The 18586-nt window shown below is 53.9% G+C and overlaps 1 protein-coding gene across 2 annotated transcripts in view; it reads left to right on the top strand.

Annotated features, from left to right (window-relative positions):
• TTC7A (tetratricopeptide repeat domain 7A) overlaps window positions 1–18586 on the top strand; it is a 117375-nt gene that overhangs the window by 82067 nt on the left and 16722 nt on the right. For both annotated transcript variants that reach the window (XM_006216440.4, XM_072937771.1), the window contains exons 16-18: window positions 9230–9346; window positions 12850–12947; window positions 14504–14638. In XM_006216440.4, the coding sequence (XP_006216502.1) occupies window positions 9230–9346; window positions 12850–12947; window positions 14504–14638 (350 nt within the window). The remainder of the gene's footprint in view (window positions 1–9229; window positions 9347–12849; window positions 12948–14503; window positions 14639–18586) is intronic.

The following is an 18586-nucleotide window of genomic DNA, read 5'->3' as shown; positions in this document are numbered from 1 at the left end:
TGGTGGGCCTCGGGCGTCCTGTGCACGAGGGCAGGGGAAGCTGTGAAAACGTGTTTAAGCTCCTTAGCTGCGCAAGAGGTCACCATTCTTCTGGGCAGTCTCAAGACTCCTAGAGAAAAACCCAGCTTTCGTGGAGTTGACTTTTAAAAATCCTCCTGAATTCAGGGATTAGACAGCAAAGGAAAGAGGATCTTGATTCCTGTGCTGTTGGGGTGACCTTTAGTTAATGGAGTTCAAGTTTAAAAAGGCAGAAACGTGATGAGACAGAGACTGATGGCCCTGCAGGGATGGTGTGAACCTGGCACAGTGGGAACCAGATGCCCAAGCAGCTTCCTTCCGGAGGGCTTCCGACTAAGCCCTGGACACATGTGCTGGCCAGGCTGTTGCTGGCCAGCTTGCAGGGGGCCTCAAGGGGGCAGCAGGCTCCCTATTTGGACCTGGGTTCCCAGCCAGGCCAGGCCTCGGAATGCAAGAGGTCCCATGGCAAGTGCAGAGATGCCTTTGCTGGTCCCTTCTCATTCTGGGATTGAGAGGCAGCTGGGAGGCCCAGCTGGAGAGGGTCACAGGGAACAGGCCACTGATAAGCTTGGTTCCTGAAGCCATGGGCTCCGTGGGGTGCTGGTTTTAGGTAACAGATTCCTTGTGCTTTAGTCAGGCTGCTTGGAGGGAAGGTCGCCATAGTAACCAAACAACATTCCGGGGCTAATGATGGGAGCTTTCCAATAACTAGTCTGTCAGTCACTGCTCCCACCCCAGGCCTGGCAGCCTGCCAGACTGGTTTTGAAAGTCCAGGCCATCGGGCTGGGGCTGTTGACAGAAGAGCAAACCAGTTTGCCCTTCCCCTCCCCACCCCTCTTGGAAGTTTCTGCCCTGCCCAGCTGAGGTCCTGGGGGACTTGGAAGAGTCCTGGGGGAAGGGATGTCAGAGCCCCAGGGGACGCTCCCCAGCGCAGGAACTGTAAGGCCCTCTCGACAAGCCAGAGCTTGCCAGTTGTAAACAAATGGAACCAGTCATAGCATCTCCCCCAGGAAACCTGGGCTGTTTTGGAAAATGTTTTGAGCTGATAACTAGGTGTTAGCTGGAGCCAGACCTTGACTGAGTCTGAGTCTGGTGAAGGCCAATGTTGGCTTCAAGGGCACCACTCTGATCTCTACCTGGCCTTCCTCACCTTGTTCTCAGGTTGCATTGTGATAAATTTCTAATGGTGCCTTCCACCCAGCAGAAGCGATCAGAGTCCTGGGGCTTCTGTTAATATCTCTGACTGAAACCCAGTGACTTGTCGAAGATCAAAAGGACGCTTAAAATACCAGCCCTCCAGTGAGGGGGCTGGGATCAGAGGTATTAGCACAGACGTAGTTTATCACTTTGCCAAGTTCATTAAACATTTTTGGCTGCCACAGCCCCTGATGGGGACAGGAGCCACGGGGTAAACTCACAGGCCATGTGGTTGAGGGAAGTGTAAAGCCAGGCATAATCACTGGCACCGGCCTGCTCTTCCCAAAGGTCAGTTCCTCATCGACTAAGCCAGCCTGACATTCAGCATTTCCCTTTGCTGGTTGTTCTGGGGAGCCTCCTGTGGTCTTACTCCGTGTGACCCTGCTGTCAGATGGCATCCTCCGATAGAAAGGTGGATAATCTAGGTTGTTTTGTTTGGGGAAGAGGAAGGAAAAGAAAGAAAGGTGATTTGCAGGGTTTTTCCAAGAGGAATTCTTTGTTTTACAGTGGGTTTAGCCCTTTGCTCCCCGATCCTCACTCCCTGACCTCCGTGCTATCAGAACGTGTTGGAGGTAGGCACTGTGGCCTGGGGCCCACGGGTTTCCAGCAGGAGTGGCCCAGCCCTGAGACAAAGCCTTTCTGCCCCTGGGATGGGGCCCAGGAGGTGCATCCATGCCCATAAAGTAGAGCTGGACTCCCCTTTGCAGTGGGTGGGCAGTATAACACACCAAGAAGCAAACAGCTTGTATAACAGGACACCCAGCCCTGGCTCTGTGCCAGGCTCTTCTCCGAGCACTTCGCATGCATTAACTATTTAATCCCCTCAGCAGCCCTGGGAGGTAGAGGAACTGTTGTTACTCCCACTTTCCAGATGAGGAAACGGAGGCAGGGAGGACATGAGTAAGCAACCATACTTAACAGGGGCTAGGTCAGTAACATCCGATAGGGCACACGTGGACTGACCCCTCTAGCAAGTTCTAGGCCTTTTATGTACTTTGTTTCCACATGGCAATCCCCCCGAGCTAGTGATACTACCATTCCCCTTTTATAGATATGAAACTGATGCTCTGAGAAGTTAAAATGACTTCTCAGGGGCTCACATGGCTAGAAGAAGGGAAGCTGGAGTTTGAACTGGGGTCATCAGACTTGGATCCGTTTTTCCGGAATGAAACCCACTTCTTGTAGAACCCCACGCTGTGCACAGACTCTGGCTTCGTGGCTGAGGAGTTATACTTTCCAGAGGCGTGTCCGCCTGACTCAGAGAATAGCCTGCTTTTTCCACTCAATTATGTGTTTTCTATAAAAATAGAACTCTTTATTAAAACTGCACAGCACAGCCATCAGCTGGAATTACTAATTACTGTCCTTTAAAGACAAAATATCTGCTTTGGTGCGCTCACCATACCTGCCGCCACCCCCTCCCCCACCTCGGAGGGCTCCCTCGATGGCAATGGTGGGGCACACAGATGGGGCAGCAGGACCAGGAAGAGCGGAGAGTTTCCACAGGACGCACTGCAGCTTTGCTTCCTTGATTCCTGGTCCTGGGGACCCTACAGCTTTCCAGGCCTCAGTCCTTGTGACTCAGCTTCCTTCTTCTGTTACCCGACCGAGATTTGTTAAGTGACATTAGGTGAGGCACTGGGCATATAAACATAGGAAAGACATGGTCCCTGCCTGAGTGTAGAGTCTTGTGGAAAAGACCAGTGGTGATGGAGCGATCTCAGGGTGACAGCTGGCCTCTCCTGATGGGTGGCACCAGGGCTGGCTGCCTTCTACTGCCCTTAGTCCTCCGACAGCTGTCTTTGGTGGTGCCATTACTATCCCTGCTTTACAGACAGCCGGTAGAGCTCAGAGGGGCAGGAGCATGTGCTAGGAAGCAGCAGGGCCTGGAAGTCTACCCACATTGTCTGATGCCAAAGGCCATGTTTCAGCACGACATCCTCCTGTTTGATGGGGCATGAATCAGGGACCAGAGGTGGCTCCCTCTGGTACACAGCAGTTACTGTGTTCAGGTGTTTATTGCTCATGCTGAGTAAATTTTATAGGGAACTTCCTTCAAGGAGCACGGAAGTAAAAATGTGGACCTGCTGTGCTTGCCACCCACACAGCCCGTGTCCCTCTCTGCAGCCGACTCTGCTCTGCCAGCATCCGCCTGCCACCAAGAGTGGGGTGCTGGGGTGAGGAGCAGGGGCGAGACACAGGGGGAGATGATTGGAGGCCCTGGGTATGGGAGATGGACAAGGTGACCTCTGACCCCAGGACAGTGCTTGCTTAGCCAGAGTCATTGTTACAAAAATCCCCCATTTACAAAATACTTTTTTTTTTTCAAGTTTTTGGAAAGGCTCATGCTCACGCAGTTCTGAGGAGGCCCACCCTAAGGTATTTCCTCTTCAGAGCAGTGGAAAGAAATGATTTGTCTTGGCCTCAAATGGGAACAGCTCCAAGTCTTAATCCTTTTGACAAATAATTAACAGGCTGATCCTGCCTCAGGAGTTCAGGCCAGGCAGGGACTGGGAAGAGAGAGAAGAAGGGGCAAGTGCCAGACCCACCCATGCCTCCCCCGGGAACCTCCATCACCAGCCCCTGGCCAGAGCGATCAGGAAGATTGGCAAAAACCAGTGACCTGCAGCGACACACGAAGACACTGACCTCACTGGTCTCTGTCTTCCTCATGGGAAGAGTGCTGTCCCAGATGCAGACAGAGAGACTCTGCAGGGCTGAGATAGTTCACAGTTTGGCAGGAGCTGGTTCTGTTTAGGTCCCATGAGCGCCTGTCTGTGGCCCTGAGTGCTGACCTGTGCAGGTGACTCTGGAGGTGGCAGGTCCCCACCTTGACCAGAGCACAGTGGTAGATGAGGTGTGTGGTGAGGACGGTGGCTGAGAAAGCACTGAGCCTGGGTGTAGGGTAGCCGGCGTGGGCTGCCAAGGCTCTGGTGGCAGCCAGGGAGGGCGTGGTCTCTTAGAGGGTGGGCTCGTGGCTGCACCGGGCCTCTTGCTAGCAACAGGGCACACGTGCCTCAGCCTCTGGACTGTGGAGAGTGCCAGGACCCAGGACTCTCCTCCCCGCATCCCCTGCAGCTGGAACAGAGGTCATCGCGTTTACACTGATCTTGCTCCTTCGCCTTCCCCAGAGAGAATAATCACTTTCACATCTGCCTTCAGATGCAATGGCGAGGAGACAAAGGCATTTGGCCTTAAAAGACCTCCGTGTTTATTCTACCTCTTAAAAAACAGAGAGTGCTTGCAAGAGGGGGTCACAGCTGAGGTTGCTTTGCCCTGATGCGGTTGGCTGTGGGTCTGTCCATCCTCTCTGATCCTCTTTTCTCAAGCCCATCTTGGGTCCCAGGGGCTATGAGGAGGACCACCAGCCTGGCTGGATAGGCCACGAAGCTCTGCGGCTTTCTGAGAGCCTGCAGAGGCATCTGGCCTGGACACTGCTCTTAGGAGTCTGCTGGGCCTGCGTTTTTAGAGGAATCTCTTCCTGAAGCCTCGGGCAGGCCTGTGCTTGAGGGCTTACTACAGCTGTGGGTTTCTCAGCTGCTGCCTCTGGGTCATCACAGTTCATCCTGCAGGAGTCCCTGGGGCAGACAGGGCGGGAGACTTCACTCCTATTTCACAGGTTTGGAACCTGTGACAAGCCCAGCTGGGCGGCAGCAAAGCTGAGACTTTGGCTCAGGTTTCTCACTTCGGGGCCAGAGTCTGTCCACTGAATGACATCCGTGCCGGGTCAGGACAGCAAGGTGGCCATTCCTCCCTGGAATAGCTTTTGTCAGCAGCTTGGAGGGCTGCTAGATTCCAATATCACAGGCTTTCCTGTCTCAGAGACGTGCCTCTGTTGTGCTTTTGGCTCTGCCTGGGTGGCCGTGCTCTGGGATGAAGACCCCCTAGTCACAAGAAGCCAGGCACCTCCATGTCACGTCCAGAGCACCCTGTTCCTCCCCAGGTCCTGTGAAATTTTGTTTCTGGGCAGCTTAAAATGGCATCAGCCAGCACTCTGCTTGTTGGCTGTGTATTTCTGAGGTATCAAGTGAGCAGACGCCTCGCCTGCCTCCTAGCCAGGACCCAGCAGCGGCAAGTGGTGCTGTCAGAAGTCAGCTCTGATTTAACTTGGATTGTGAGACCCAGGACATGGCTGGCTGGTTGTCACAACGCACATTTTCACAGTAGTAAGCGGACACCATGTGCTCAGCTCTGTGCCAGGCCCTGGGAAAGCAAAGAGGACACTGACTGGGAGGGAGGTAGGGCTCTGTCCCACAGGCACTCACCATCCACGTGGGGACACCTGGCAGGACACAGGACAAGATAAATAGTAATTTAACCATCTACAGTCAGGATTGGCCACAAGCTGTTTCTAGAGTATCTGAATTTGAAAATGCTTGATATGAGCTTATCTTCATCATTAAACACATAAGCCTTTGTGGCAAAAAAGAAAAATGTGAGAGGGAGGTAGTAATTAAGTGCTAACTGAAGATTGTCCTGAATATTCCGAGAGGAACAGGGTGGTCACACTTCTCAGAGGAGGGCTGGAACTGTTGGATTAAAATAGTAGGTTTTTTAAGTCTCAGAATCCTTTCTTCAGATCACATTTTAGACTCATTTAGCATATAAAACAGGTATGGTAGCGGCTGGGCTGGTTGAAGGTGGTGGGCAGCCCAGGCTTGCCGCCTCTATTCCCTATTCCCACTGCCAGCGGCCTCCCATGGCCCCACCCAGGAAGCGCAGTGTTCTGATGAGGCCATGGCCCGTTATGTGGGCCCCACCAGCCACAGGGCACCCTAGGACTCTGCCAGCCTTCTCATACCATTATTTAAAGAACTGGACACACCCATCCTGGTAAATGGGATGGAGGGGGTCTGATTGTCTTAGAAGAGCGGTGCGGAGTGGAGTTGTTTGCTGACCCCTGTTGCCAGGTGGGAGAGGGTTCAACAGTACATTAGAGGCGTGCTCACTGTGTGCGGATGATCACATCCCCACGACGTAGTATGGGCCACCCTGGAACGGGGCTGTGTGCAGCCCCCCGTGGGGACACACAGAAAGTCAGGGTGACATCTGGTTAGCAGTTGAGCAGATGTCAGAAGGGAAGGGTGAGCCCCAGAGGGGCGAAAACGTGAAACAACGCACAGATAAGGCCAGGAGCCTGTCCTGCAGTCCAGGGAGCTGCTGACACCCCGTGAGCAGCGTGCAGGTGCCCAGGGTCACGGGGAGCGGCGGCAGGAATGGAAGGTAGCACACAAAGGTGTTTGGATTGATGTCACGGACAGTCGGGACAGGGCTCCTTGTTGAGGAAGGTTCTTCTGGTAGCGCTGAATAGCAAGACCAAGGAAATCTCAGGAACTAGTCTGAAACCTCCCAAGATTTGGGAGTGAAGGATCCGACCAGAGGGTGACAGTTGGAGTGCTTGCCTCAGCCCAGAAAGGATGTGGCTGGGTTGAGAAATTCCACTCTGGGTCACTCACACTAATGGAATGTCAGCAGCCACGAGGATAAGAAGCCAGCGTTGGTAGAAGTCACTGTACTGCCAGCTCAGCTTTTTTTGGCCACTTCTGTTCCAGGCACACGGTGTGGTCAGGGATGCAGGGAGCAGAAGCGGGAAGAGCCCTGGTAGAGAGGGGCTTGCTGAAGAGGAGATGTGTCTGGGGAGATTTGGGACCAGTAGAATGCTGCGGGGCTGGTCCTCCCAAGGAAATGTCCCATGAGCCATCCCCCAGTCGCCCTGCCCAGGGGCCTTTGCTGTTCTGGCTATAGACTCAGTGTAGACTGAGCGTGGATGTCCCCAGGAAAGGGCTTTTACTTACATCAACACCTACCCTTCCAGCCACAGGGCCCCCCTCCGCCCCCATGCTTCTCTCCCCTCCCCAAACTCCCAACCACATCCCACCCCACCCTCCTTTTCATCAAGCACCAGTCCTGGCAAGACCCCTTATCTGTTCTTCCCTTGCACTGAGTCTGATCCAAAAATACAGCACTGGATTCTCTGGGCAGTTTGTCATTTTCAGCCCTATCACCTTGAAGGCAGAAATTGTCTTCTACTTCATGTTCCTAAAGCAAAGGCTCCTAGTACTTGTGGAGCATTGGACCTTTTGAGCATCTGGGGAAGTGGAGTGGGGGTGGCTGGGCCTGTGTCCCCAGCAGCTCCCACTGGGGTACTGAGACCATGTTCCTGCCCGTGAGGAACACGCTTTCTGCCCTAGGGATGTTGTAGGCCAGCGGGACGATTCATTAGTGAATGTTCTAAGAAAGGCACAGGGCATCCTGGGAGTCTGGGAGGGCTTCCTGGGGGAGGTGGGTTGTAAAGTTGGGCTCTGGGGAATGGATGAAAGTGGAGAGGCGTGGCCATGTGGGGATGGGGGAGGACCCTGTGAGCAGGGGCAGAGGAGGCACATGGCATTTTTGAGGGAAAATGAGGAAGAAAAATAACACTTGCCCAGAATTTAAACCCTGTCCTCTGAAAAGAGGACCAGGGTAAACTTCATCATATTTATTTTCTACCAGCAAATCACAATCTGAGAAAAACATGGTGCGAGAAGAAAGGAATAGTGAGGCCATCAAAGTCCTTTGTGAGGCTGGAGGCCCAAGGCCCTGACTGAGGGGGAAGGTCAGAGGGGAGAGTGTCCAGATGGAGGCCTGGCCTCCCTATATGGGCCTGCCCCCTGCTGCAGCATCGGTCACGGGGACACACCCTCTCTCCGTGCGGAACTCAGCTTTCACAAGGGCCTGTGTGCCACCCTCAGGTGGTCCAGCAGAGCCACCAGGCAGCTGTCAAATTCAGGGCCTGACACATGTAGGTTTGCCCAACAGCAGTGCCGGGAATGAATGGGCCTCACTGCTCACCACCCAGTGAGAACCAGGAGTCCCAGCCTCATTTGACCCAGCGCCTCGGACAAGTTCTCTGCAGGCTGCCTGGATAGCTGGTGTGCGTCGGTGTGGCTGGCAGTCCCTGTGGTAAAAAGACGGCAGTAATTCCATAGTCGTTGGTAAATAGCCACTGCCTTGACCCCCCACCCCAGGACCCCAGACTCCTCAACCACTGAAGGTCTAGCACTTGGCACCACTGCCCATCTAGACCCCGCCCTGGCCCTGGCGAGCCAGCGTTCTGTTGGTCTCTGCTGTGAGCTGGGTGAAGGGAGGCAGCTATCAACCAGTCCTGTGGTCTTGCCTCCTGCGAGGACCAGCCCTGTCTTCCCAGCCCCTCTCAGGGCCACGTCCCCACCATTCTTACCCCAGAGGACTTCAGGTTTTGGGGTTGAAAGAGATTCTGAAGTTGCTGTCTCCCTTTGCACAGTAACTGTGTTCTTAAACGGTGACTGAATAGAACTGCATGTTGCTTTCATCCTGGTGAATGTATAAGGGTAACCGGCTATTTTAGGCTATTCACTGAAGAATCCTTTGATAATATAAAACCTGACTGTCCTCATGAATCCAGGGTCAGGAAACAAAGTTTGCAGTTCAATTTAGGAGATATTATTTGAGCACCTGTCATGTGCTAGCAAGGTGGGAGCAGAACTCTGCTCTTTCGTGACCTTTTCACAGTTCCTTGCTGAGCCTCATTCCTTGAGTCAGTTTCCTTCTGCGTCTCTCGTATACAAGGCCCCATCGCGGGCCTAGGGGCCGTGTAGGTGAAAAGATTGCCCTGTGTTCAATGAGGATGCTGCAGAGCTGAGGTTGAGGAGGGAAGGGGCAAAGAAAGCAAGACTGGTAACCACCCTAGACAGTGCTTCAGGGGGTGGGTGGGAGAGTACGTGATCAGGGGACAAATGTGTGAGCGATGTGGACACTGACCAGTGCAGAAGAGTACACGTGCTTTGGGAAAGAGGATGGAGAGACTGAGGCACAGAGCACATGATCCAGGGGTGCAGCCAAGGCTGCCCTGCTTGTGGGCATTCTCCCTTCTGAGGCTTGCAGATGTGGGCTGCTCTGAGGGGGCAGAATCCCTTGGCGTCCCACCCTGGGAGGAAAGCCAGAGGACAGGGGGCCCCCTCAGGGACGTTCTGACTGCTGCTCTCCCTCCCCACAGCCTGATGTTCACCAAAGTGAAGCTGGAGCAGGTACTGAAAGGCCCAGAGGAAGCCCTTGTGACCTGCAGACAGATGCTGCGGCTGTGGCAGACCCTGTACAGCTTCTCCCAGCTGGGGTGAGTGCCTGGTCACAGTTCCTCGGGTTGCCAGAGGGTGGAGGACAGAGCTGGGAGGCAGTGGTTGCCGCGGCAACAGCCCACAGCTGAGTGGTCACGATGCCTGGTGGGCAGGGGTGGTGAGAATGAACAAGAACGGGACCTAACCCTCCTGGGGCCTTTGACAGCCCTGGTCTAATTTTACCCTTTTGACGATCTTCTATGAAGGACATAAAGAAGCTGTTTAGGAAACTGAAGTTCAGAGGGGTAGGAAGGAAGAGAAATCATTGTTAAGCATCTGAGCCAGCTGCTAGGCCTGTTGTTTTATCTCACCCATCAGCTGCTTTTATCTTATTCACTATCAGATTTTATCCTTACCCCAGAGAGTAAACTGAGACTCAGAGACCTTATATGATTTGCCAGAGCCACTCACCTGTAAATGGTAGCAGTGGGGCTTGAACCTGGGTCTAGTGAGCTCCAGCCTGGGAAGCTGTCACTTCTTTCCTGGTTCCATTTGAAAGCTAGGAGAGAAGCAGGAGGAGGAAGCCAAGTTCCTGAGGGCCCTCTCTTCTCTCTACTTACCTACTGTTTCCACACATCCTGTCTCCTGCTCCCGTCCCCAGCCTGAGCTTGAGATTTTCCTGGGCCAGAGCGCAGCATCCTTGTCCAGGCTGAATCTGCCGAAAGTCTGCTCAAACTTCCTGGGATGCCTGGGCTCAGCCTGTGCAGCCCGGAGCAGACGTGGGCCTCCTGTGGGGCAGCGTACTGCCTCTCTCTGGTCCTCTGGTACCACCCCCTCCCCTTGCTGGGATTGCTGGCTGTGTCATCTCCCCAAGGCCTCCGGGGACCACACTCTCGTGGGTGTTTGCATTTTCACAGGGACTCTGGGAGCCCAGCAGCCTCTTATAATTCCCAGAGGAATGTCCCTAAAGGTGTGATTTACAGGGGAGGCCCCGAAGTCATCCTTCAGCCCTTTCTTTGCAGGCCTTTGGGCCTGGAAGATTCCAGGGCCCAGTGGGACCGGTGGGTGGAAACTGCGAGAAGGAGGCTCTGGGGTTGAGGGACTTTTCAGAAAGAAACTGGGGAACCACCTGGCAGCTGGGTGATGTGAGGGTGAGGGCAGTCTCCAGTGTGAGGGGGACCTGCATTTAGATGCCCCTCTGTCTGCCATTCACAGGCTGTGACACATCAGGCAGATGCACAGTCTGGCTCCCTTTGGGGAGAGGAGCTGTCCCCAGAGCTGGCAGAGAGCGCCTGTTCGCTGGGTGGCCGGTTGCCTGCTATCCACGCGGTCCTGGTGGGACCCCCCTGAGCTGAAGCCTGCTCTCCTGGTGTGTAGGGCTTGGCCTCTGCCTCCCCTCCGGAAGCAGCACCAGAGCTGTGGGACTGCCAGCTGCTCTCAGGGTTGGGGCCGTTGGGTTTGTTTAGGGGGATGGTCTTTTCAAGTCACAACCCACACCCTTATTTCTGGGTAATCTCCAGGCAATTCCCCCACCCAGGGTGGAGCAGGGCTCAGCCTGGCCGGCCACCTAGAGACAAATTGTTGGGACCAGAGGGTGGGTCCAGTACCTAGCTCTCCTAAGAACAGGTAGCATTCTTTCTAAACCTGGAGCCCCAGAGCAGAAACTGGGGCTTGTAAAATCTGGTTTAGGGCAGTGAAGGATCAAGGCCAGAGTCCACAGCCTGAAGGTCTGGCCTGCCCTGCCTTACCCAGCCGGCCCCACCTGCCACCTTCCTCTGTCTGCCTCCTTCCCATGCTCTGCCTGGGCCAGCCCACACTGGCCCTCGGCGCTGCTCAGATGCTCTCCTTCGGGGAACCTCCAGCACATCTGGGTCTTTGCTAAATGCTCAACTTGGACTGCCTCCTCTCTCTTCTGTCCAGGTCTTCCGGGTAGGGGCCGAGGACCAGGTGATGAGAGGTCTTGGAAATGGGCTATTTCTAGAGCCCTAGGAGAGCCCCCTTCGGGGACTGGGCTGGAAGGCAGGAAGTATCTGTGGATCCGCTCCAAGCCGCACGTGTTGGGCACCTGCCCACATTGTCTCGTTTAGTCCTCACAGTGACCTTGTGAGGTTGACATTCTCATGCTCATTAACACCACACAGTAACCATGCTAACTTCCAGAAGAGAGAGCTAAGATCTAGAAAGGTTATGTGGCTTTGCTGAGGGTCACACTGTTGAGGAGGGCGGCCCTCAGTCTTTCCCCGGTGTCCCTGCACGCAGGTGCCTCCCGAGAGTGGGAAGAGAGTGAGAGAGGAAGGGAACCAGCCCTGACCCACTGTGTTTTTGTGGGTGGTTTCCTCTCATGTCCATGAAGATGGCTGGGCACCCACAGGCCCAGGTCCAGTATGAACCGGAGTTAGGATGGCAGGGATAACCCCAGCCCTGGGATTCTTTGTGGGTCCATTGTCTTCATGCTCCCCTGAAGGGAGGAGGCTTTTGGCCCATGGCTGGGCCGGCCTCCTCCTCTCCTGCCCTTTCTGCCTCAGTCCACTAAGCTTCCGCCGTCAGCAGGTTCAGGGCTGCGGTTCCTCCCGGCAGTGGGCAGGGGCTGCCTGGGGGCTGTATGTGCCCCAGCTGTGCTGCCTCCCTCAGCTGGCGGCTCCCTCACGTCCCACTCTTGGCAGAAGAGGAGCCTCCCTAGCCGTGTGGGAGCTGCAGGGACCTGGGGAGTTGGGAGGTGGTGTTAGGATCGCAGTGCTTGTTTATCTGCCACCCCAGGGTCCTCCCCTCTGGCTCCTCCAGGGCCAGCCCAGGGTAGGGGAGCCTGAGGCAGGAGTGGCACATGGGCTTCCATCCCTTGGCGGTGGGCTGGGGGGGAGGCTGGTCTGCAAAACCAGGCTTTCCTTGGAAGCCAGTCCACAGTGCCTACTGTGTGCCCAGCTCTCTGCTAGACACTGACAGGGCAGAGAAAGCTAGGAGAGGCCTCCCTCTGGCCTGGGGCAGCTTCTGGCCTCACCCACTTTGGAGGAGGAAATAGAAGGAGAGAGTTTTTCATCTTTGCTGTGCATGATGCAGGGTCCACACTGATGGAGAGCAGGGAGGGAAGGCAGCATGAGGGCAGGGGAGCTACACAAGGCCTCTATATGGATAAAGGGCCCTCGGACTGGATTCTAAAGGATTGGGGTTTGGGGCGGACCGAGAAAAACAGTGAGAACATTCTTGGTGGCAACAGCATGAGTAAGCGTGTAGCTTTGGAAACAAATGTGACAGTGTAGGGACCTGCGGGGAGACTGATGGCCCCCAGGCACACAGCGGGATGTGTGTGTTTGTAAAGGAGGGGGGAGTAACATCATGCCAGTTTAGCCTCTGGGGCGAGCCCGATTCTTGAATCCCAGGCCTGAGCTCTGATCTGTCCTGCTGCTCTGCTTCTCTCCCTCCTTCCTAGTGGTTCCGGCTTTGGCTCTGATCTTGAGCTGGAACTCAGGCTCAGCCCTGGAGCCTGCCTGGTGTAAGGCTCCCTCATTCCTCATTCTCCCTGCCAGCCCTCCGCCTCACCAGGCCCTGGCCCTCCCTTGTCTTCCAGGGGCCTGGAAAAGGATGGCAGCCTCGGCGACGGCCTCACACTGAAGAAGCAGAGTGGCATGCACTTGACCCTCCCTGATGCACACGACGCAGACTCCGGTAAGAATGTACCTTGTGAGCAGTCATCTGTGTGAGCCCACAGTGCCCTCCCCTCACCCGACCAAACCCACCCTGCCTCTGGCCGGCTGCTGTCTAAGGGCCTGTTTAGCACAGGCCTTAGGCATCTTTAGGGCTGATCTTGGCGGGACAGCTGCTGGCCCTGGGGCAGGAAGTGGGCAGCTGGAGGAGGCAAGGGAGGGACCCCACCCCCTGTGTAGGGGGTGAAGAGAATGCGGAGATGGGGGTGGACAGATGGCTGTGGAGCCCAGAAACCGTTTCCCCTTAGGCTAAAAGCTCAAGGCCAAGGTCTGCTATGATAATGTCCTTAGTAGATCAAGTGGAAAGGAATGGGCTGAGCTTATATTTACAGCTCTAAGCCGGAAGGTGACTGTTGTTTCCTGGAAAAACTCATCCTAACATCCATGTCTTGTGAAATTCAAAACACGTTCCAGATCTGCAAACTTACGTGTTTTAACCGAGGACCTGATTAAAGGGGATACCTTCCTCAGAAACAAAGCAGGAGAATTAGTCACGGGAGTGGAAGCAGGAGGGAGTTGTGTTTGGAAGCATTGCTCATCTTTTCCATTTCGGTGGCTGCGATCCAAGTTGCGTCTTCGTTGTCAAGTGATGGAGCTGCTTTCCAAAGCCCGGCCCAGCACCTGCCTTGAGAGGCACGTCTGAGGAGCGCCAGGCCGGACACGGAGCTGCTGACTCTGAGGACGCGATGGTGACAGAGGGCGAAGTGCCCTTGCAGTTAGAGAGGGAAGAAACCGGACGGAGTTATCAGGACTCCACATACGCTCACCTTATAAACTGAAATCATCTGTGTTTTGCCCCGAGGACTCCTGAGTTTATTGGAGCCGTTACTGCCTCAGAGAGAGAAGTGCTCGCGTTTCACCTGCATGTGGATTGTAAATGTCAACGGCTTTTATATCCTGAACAGGGACCCATGTCATTCAACTGCCATGAGGAGAAATTCTCCAGGGGGCACAGGATCTGGCCTGAGCTGCTCCCTAAAGATCCTTCTCAGCCCAACCTCAAATGGGACCTTCCTTTAAAGAAGTAACGTACACTTGTGAAAACAGACAGTAACCATAGAAGAGGAAGAAAGGAAAAGCCGTCCATCACTTCACCACCCAGATAAATGGCCTTCAGACTTTCAGAAACATGCTCATATTTTCTTTTTTATAAAAATGTGATCATACCCTTTTGCAATCTGTTTTTTTCCACTGAACTGTACAATGTCAGCATCTTTCTGCATCGATACCCCTATTTATATGTTATTATTTTAAGACTACATAGTCTTAAATGATTACACTCTCTTATTTTTAATCAGTCCCAGTTGGTGGACATTCAGGTCATTTCTGTTTTCAGTATCACAGGCAGTGATAGAATGCTCACTGTTGCCAACATTCAAGGTTTTTTCCTTAGTGATTGACTCCCAGAAGTGGACTCACAGCCTTATTGCCCTTCAGAAAGCTCCTCTCCCAGAAAGCATGGGTATGGGGTGGCTGCTTCCAGCTCTGCGGCTCAGCCCCTCCCTACTTGCTCTGCAGGCTCTCGGCGGGCATCGTCCATTGCAGCGTCCCGGTTGGAGGAAGCCATGTCAGAGCTGACCGTGCCCAGCTCGGTCCTGAAGCAGGGCCCCATGCAGCTGTGGACCACGCTGGAACAGATCTGGCTCCAGGCTGGTGAGTGTCCCTGGCTCCCGTGAAACCCACCTGCCTGCATGCCGCTAGGTTTTTGGAGCTGTGTCCTGTCTTGTGGAAAGGAGTGTGGGGCTGGGGGGACCCATGGGAAAGATCACACAGGCTGCAGTACTCGTGGAAAGGCCTGGGAATCAGGAACCAGGAGCTCTAATTCCAGCTATTTCTTCTTTGCTTGGCCGGAGTAAATCACTGAATCTGTCATTTGGCGGGTTTCCTTTTCACTAAATGGTGATAGTGCGTGCCTCCCTGGGAAAGGTTCTCTCGTGGCAAATACAAGTGTAAGGGGACTTGAGGGAAGGTTGCACAGACATAGTCTTAGTCTCAGAAACAGGCTGCATCCTTCCTCCTTGCCTACCTTCTCCTGAGTAGAAGTAGTTATAGGACTCAAATCCCAAGAGCTCATGGGATAGCAAGAGAAGAAGCAATGTGCTGGTCCCCAAGAAAGTGAGGTCTGGTGGTCGAGTTCATTGAAAGCAGAGGGCTGGTAATAATGGGTCACCATTCAGGTAACAATCTCTCTTGTTGGCTAATCGGCACCATTGCCACGGTGGAGTTTGAGCATGTTAGTGTCGGGGAGGCAGGCAGCTTTACAGTCACACGGCTCACTTCCTGCCTGTCCTGATCTAAATGAGCTAGTGCATATCAAGCAGTCAGCACTTAGCAGGTACTTGGCCAGTGGTGCTGGGCTTCTGTCCTGCCCACTGCAGTGGTGGTGACAGTGACAGCAAAGGCAGAGGGGTACCAACTGCAGTGAGGGTCCTCGGTGCTCGGCTAAGGGATGCTGAGGAGTGACCCCCAGAAGTGATGGAAAAGTTTAATCCAGTGGTGGTGTGAGAGCCAGATTAGAGTGAAAAGAGAGAATCAAGGCAGAGATGTGCCTGAATGAGATAAAATGGCGGCAGCAGCAGGAGAAAGAGAAAGATGATAGGATAAGGGAAATCCTAAAAATGCTCCAGGCCAACATGCCCCCTTGCTCCTCACCTTTTTTCTGATTACCCTCCTCTCTGCCCCCTCTCCACCAAGTAGGTGGTGCCAAGAATCCCCAAGAGGAGATGGAGAAGAGACTGAGATAGATATTCCATTCCTGAGACCTATGGATTTTTCAAGTCAGAGTTAGAATTGCTTGTGACTGAGAATCTAAAGGTTCCCTGCTGCATGGATTTCACATATGGACACATTAGTATGCAGTACGCCCCCACTCTCCCCTCCACAGGTTCTAAATCTAGGGGGAAAAAAATTGGACCAGGATCCACAGAAAGACTAGACTGGGAAGCATGTTAATAATGCAGACACTGCCCCAGTTAGCATATCAGGCTCCCTTAGGAGGCTAGGATGTGTGGGGGCTGTGTTTCACGGTCAGCTTGTTGCTTCTGAAGTAGGAAGAGGAATGTTGAAAAATCCAGAGGGATAACAAACAAGGCCTCCTCTTAGGCAAAGATGCTTCTGTCTCCTTCCAAGACATGCAGCTGGAACAGCTCTCAGTGGGCACACTGGGCCCCCCCCACCACGGGCCTGGGATGCTGCCCCCACACCGGGGGGGTTGGCCAGCTTCAGGGAATGGATCAGTGTGAGTGATTGGTTTCAGAATTGTATGTTGCCTACTCTGGAGCTCCCAAGACCTTTCGTTTTAATGATTTGCCGTGTTTACTGCTCTCAGCAGATGACAGGGTTTCTGTGTTTCACAAGGCTGCTTGCTTTCTCAGAGATGCTGCTGGATGCTGGGGATGCTAGTATGTTCTGGTGACTCCACGTAAGGTTAAAGGCCTTCCTGAAGCCCATAATTAGACTTGGGAATTTCAGTATAAACACGCCCTTCAATAATTTGCACATTAACCTCTCTTCTCTGGACATTATCCTGGATGTTTAGCCCACACAGAACTCTGAGAACAAATCCAAATGCTTGGGACATGGTGCCAGGGAACGGTTGGGCAATGTGGCATTAGGAGACAGGTTTGGCGGGGGGTGACTAATCCAAAATAGCAGTGGCTTCTAAAGGTAAATACTTCTTTTTTCTCCTGTAATAATTCAGAGATGGCAGCCTTGGCTGGGATGATGGCACTGCTCTCCTGGTCTGGAGACCCAGGTTCCTTCTGTTTTGCTGGCTCTGATCTCACTTGGGTGTCACTCTTGTCCTTGTGATCCAAGGTGGCCCTCCACCACACTCACATTCCAAGGCACAGCTGGGAAGAGTGGGAGAAGGGGACACCCCCTCCCTAGAAGGACATGTCCTGGAATTTGCATACATCACTTCCCCTCATGATTCATTGGCCAGAACTTAGTCACATGACCACACCCAGCTGCAAAGGACTCTGGGAAATGTCATTATTCTGGGTGTCCATATGCCCTGTTAAAAGTTAGGGTATCTGTCATTACAGAAGGAAGGAGGGATCAACTGGTGAACAGTTGCCACAGCCAGAAAGGGAAGCCAAAAGGTGTCCTAGGTCTTTGGTTCTGAGCGTGGAAGGATTCTGGAGAATCTCACTCCTTGAGCCCTCTCCCAGCCCCTAGCGACCACCATCACCAGCACACATGTGCTGAGCACCATTGAATGAAGGTCTACCTGGAGCAGATGACCAAGGCAGTAACTTCTCCCTAAGCCCCCACCCACTGCCTGGCCCAGGCTGAGTATTGTCATCAGCACTCCCCATGCCCACCCACCCCGCCTGATGATTCCACCAGCTGCAGCAAATTTCCAGGAAGGGAAAACTGTCCCCCTTTATCATTTTGGAATGCGCTCACCCCCCTGGTTTAGTTTAAGATAAATCGCATCCCAGTCTGTTTTGGCAGTTAAGTTCCATCATTAACCCACTCTCAGGTTGGGAAATGTCGTATCGGTCCTCTCCCAGCCCTCGTCCTCCTCCCTCCCTCTTCAAGCCTCCTTCTCATTCCAGTCTGATGTGAGAAGCAGCGTCACAGAGGGTTTCCAGAGACGAGTTTCAAAAATGTTACTTCTTTGGCAGTGGGTCCGTGTGAAAATGGGAGAGGCCCCCAGCCCCATAGATGCTCCAGGATCCTGAGTGTCAAGAGGTACTTTAAAGAGCAGGATGGCCCACCCTCCCCTCTCACTGCAGCTCACGTCTCTGGGAGCTGAGGGAGATGATGTCGGGAGAGTTCCCCTGCACTCTTGGTCCTGGAGTGAATCCCGAATGGCAGATTCACATGGGCTGGGCCCTGGCGTTTTAGGTGGCCCTAGAGGCAGAATCTACCCCTGCTGTCTGCTGGGCAGCCTGGGGACCTGGGTTGTGTTTAAGGAGCATATTTATTATAAGATTATAGTCAAGGCAGAAGTTATGTCTGACCCTGGGTCCCACGTGCTCCTCTGACTTAATGGATTTCCCTCATTCCTCCTCATTTCTTCCGTTATCTTCCTCCCTTCTCTCCCGGCCCCCCGCCCTTCTCCCTCTGGCCTTCTGTGCCTGCTTCCCACGTCCTCACCTCCCTTGCTCCTGCTTTCCCTGCTTCCCTGCTCTCTGCCCGTCACCCCCTCCTCACTCCCAGGACAGGAAATTGGGAGCCCAGGCCCCTACAGCCTTGATGCCCACGTGGCCTGAAGCAAACAGTGCTCTGGTTGGGTCCCAGGGGTGGAGGCTCTCAGAGCAACCCAAAAAGTCCCTTCAGACCTTTGGATTCTCTGTGTTTCTCTCCTGGTCATTCTCCCTTCCACTCCACCCCACCCCACCCCTCTGTCATTCCTCCCCCACCCTCCTCCACCCTTCCTTCTCCTTTATTCTGGGCCTCCTTATGTCCTGAGGGTTTGTTCCATGGGCAAGTGCTGTTTCCTTTAGGGGAAAGTTTAGGGGCTCAAGATGGATTCTTTTGAAGGCCTAACCTCTCCTGTCCTGAGGGGCTTCTGTCCTTTTAGCTTCAGTGACCCCCTCCTTTCTGGGGTTTCAGGGCTTCTAGGAAGCACAGCTCACCTGGGGAGGCTCC

This window comes from Vicugna pacos, chromosome 15, assembly GCF_048564905.1.
Source record: "Vicugna pacos chromosome 15, VicPac4, whole genome shotgun sequence".
NCBI lineage: Eukaryota > Metazoa > Chordata > Mammalia > Artiodactyla > Camelidae > Vicugna > Vicugna pacos.
The sequence above is the reverse complement of the archived record's forward strand: the minus strand, read 5'-3'. Positions and strand labels throughout refer to the sequence as shown.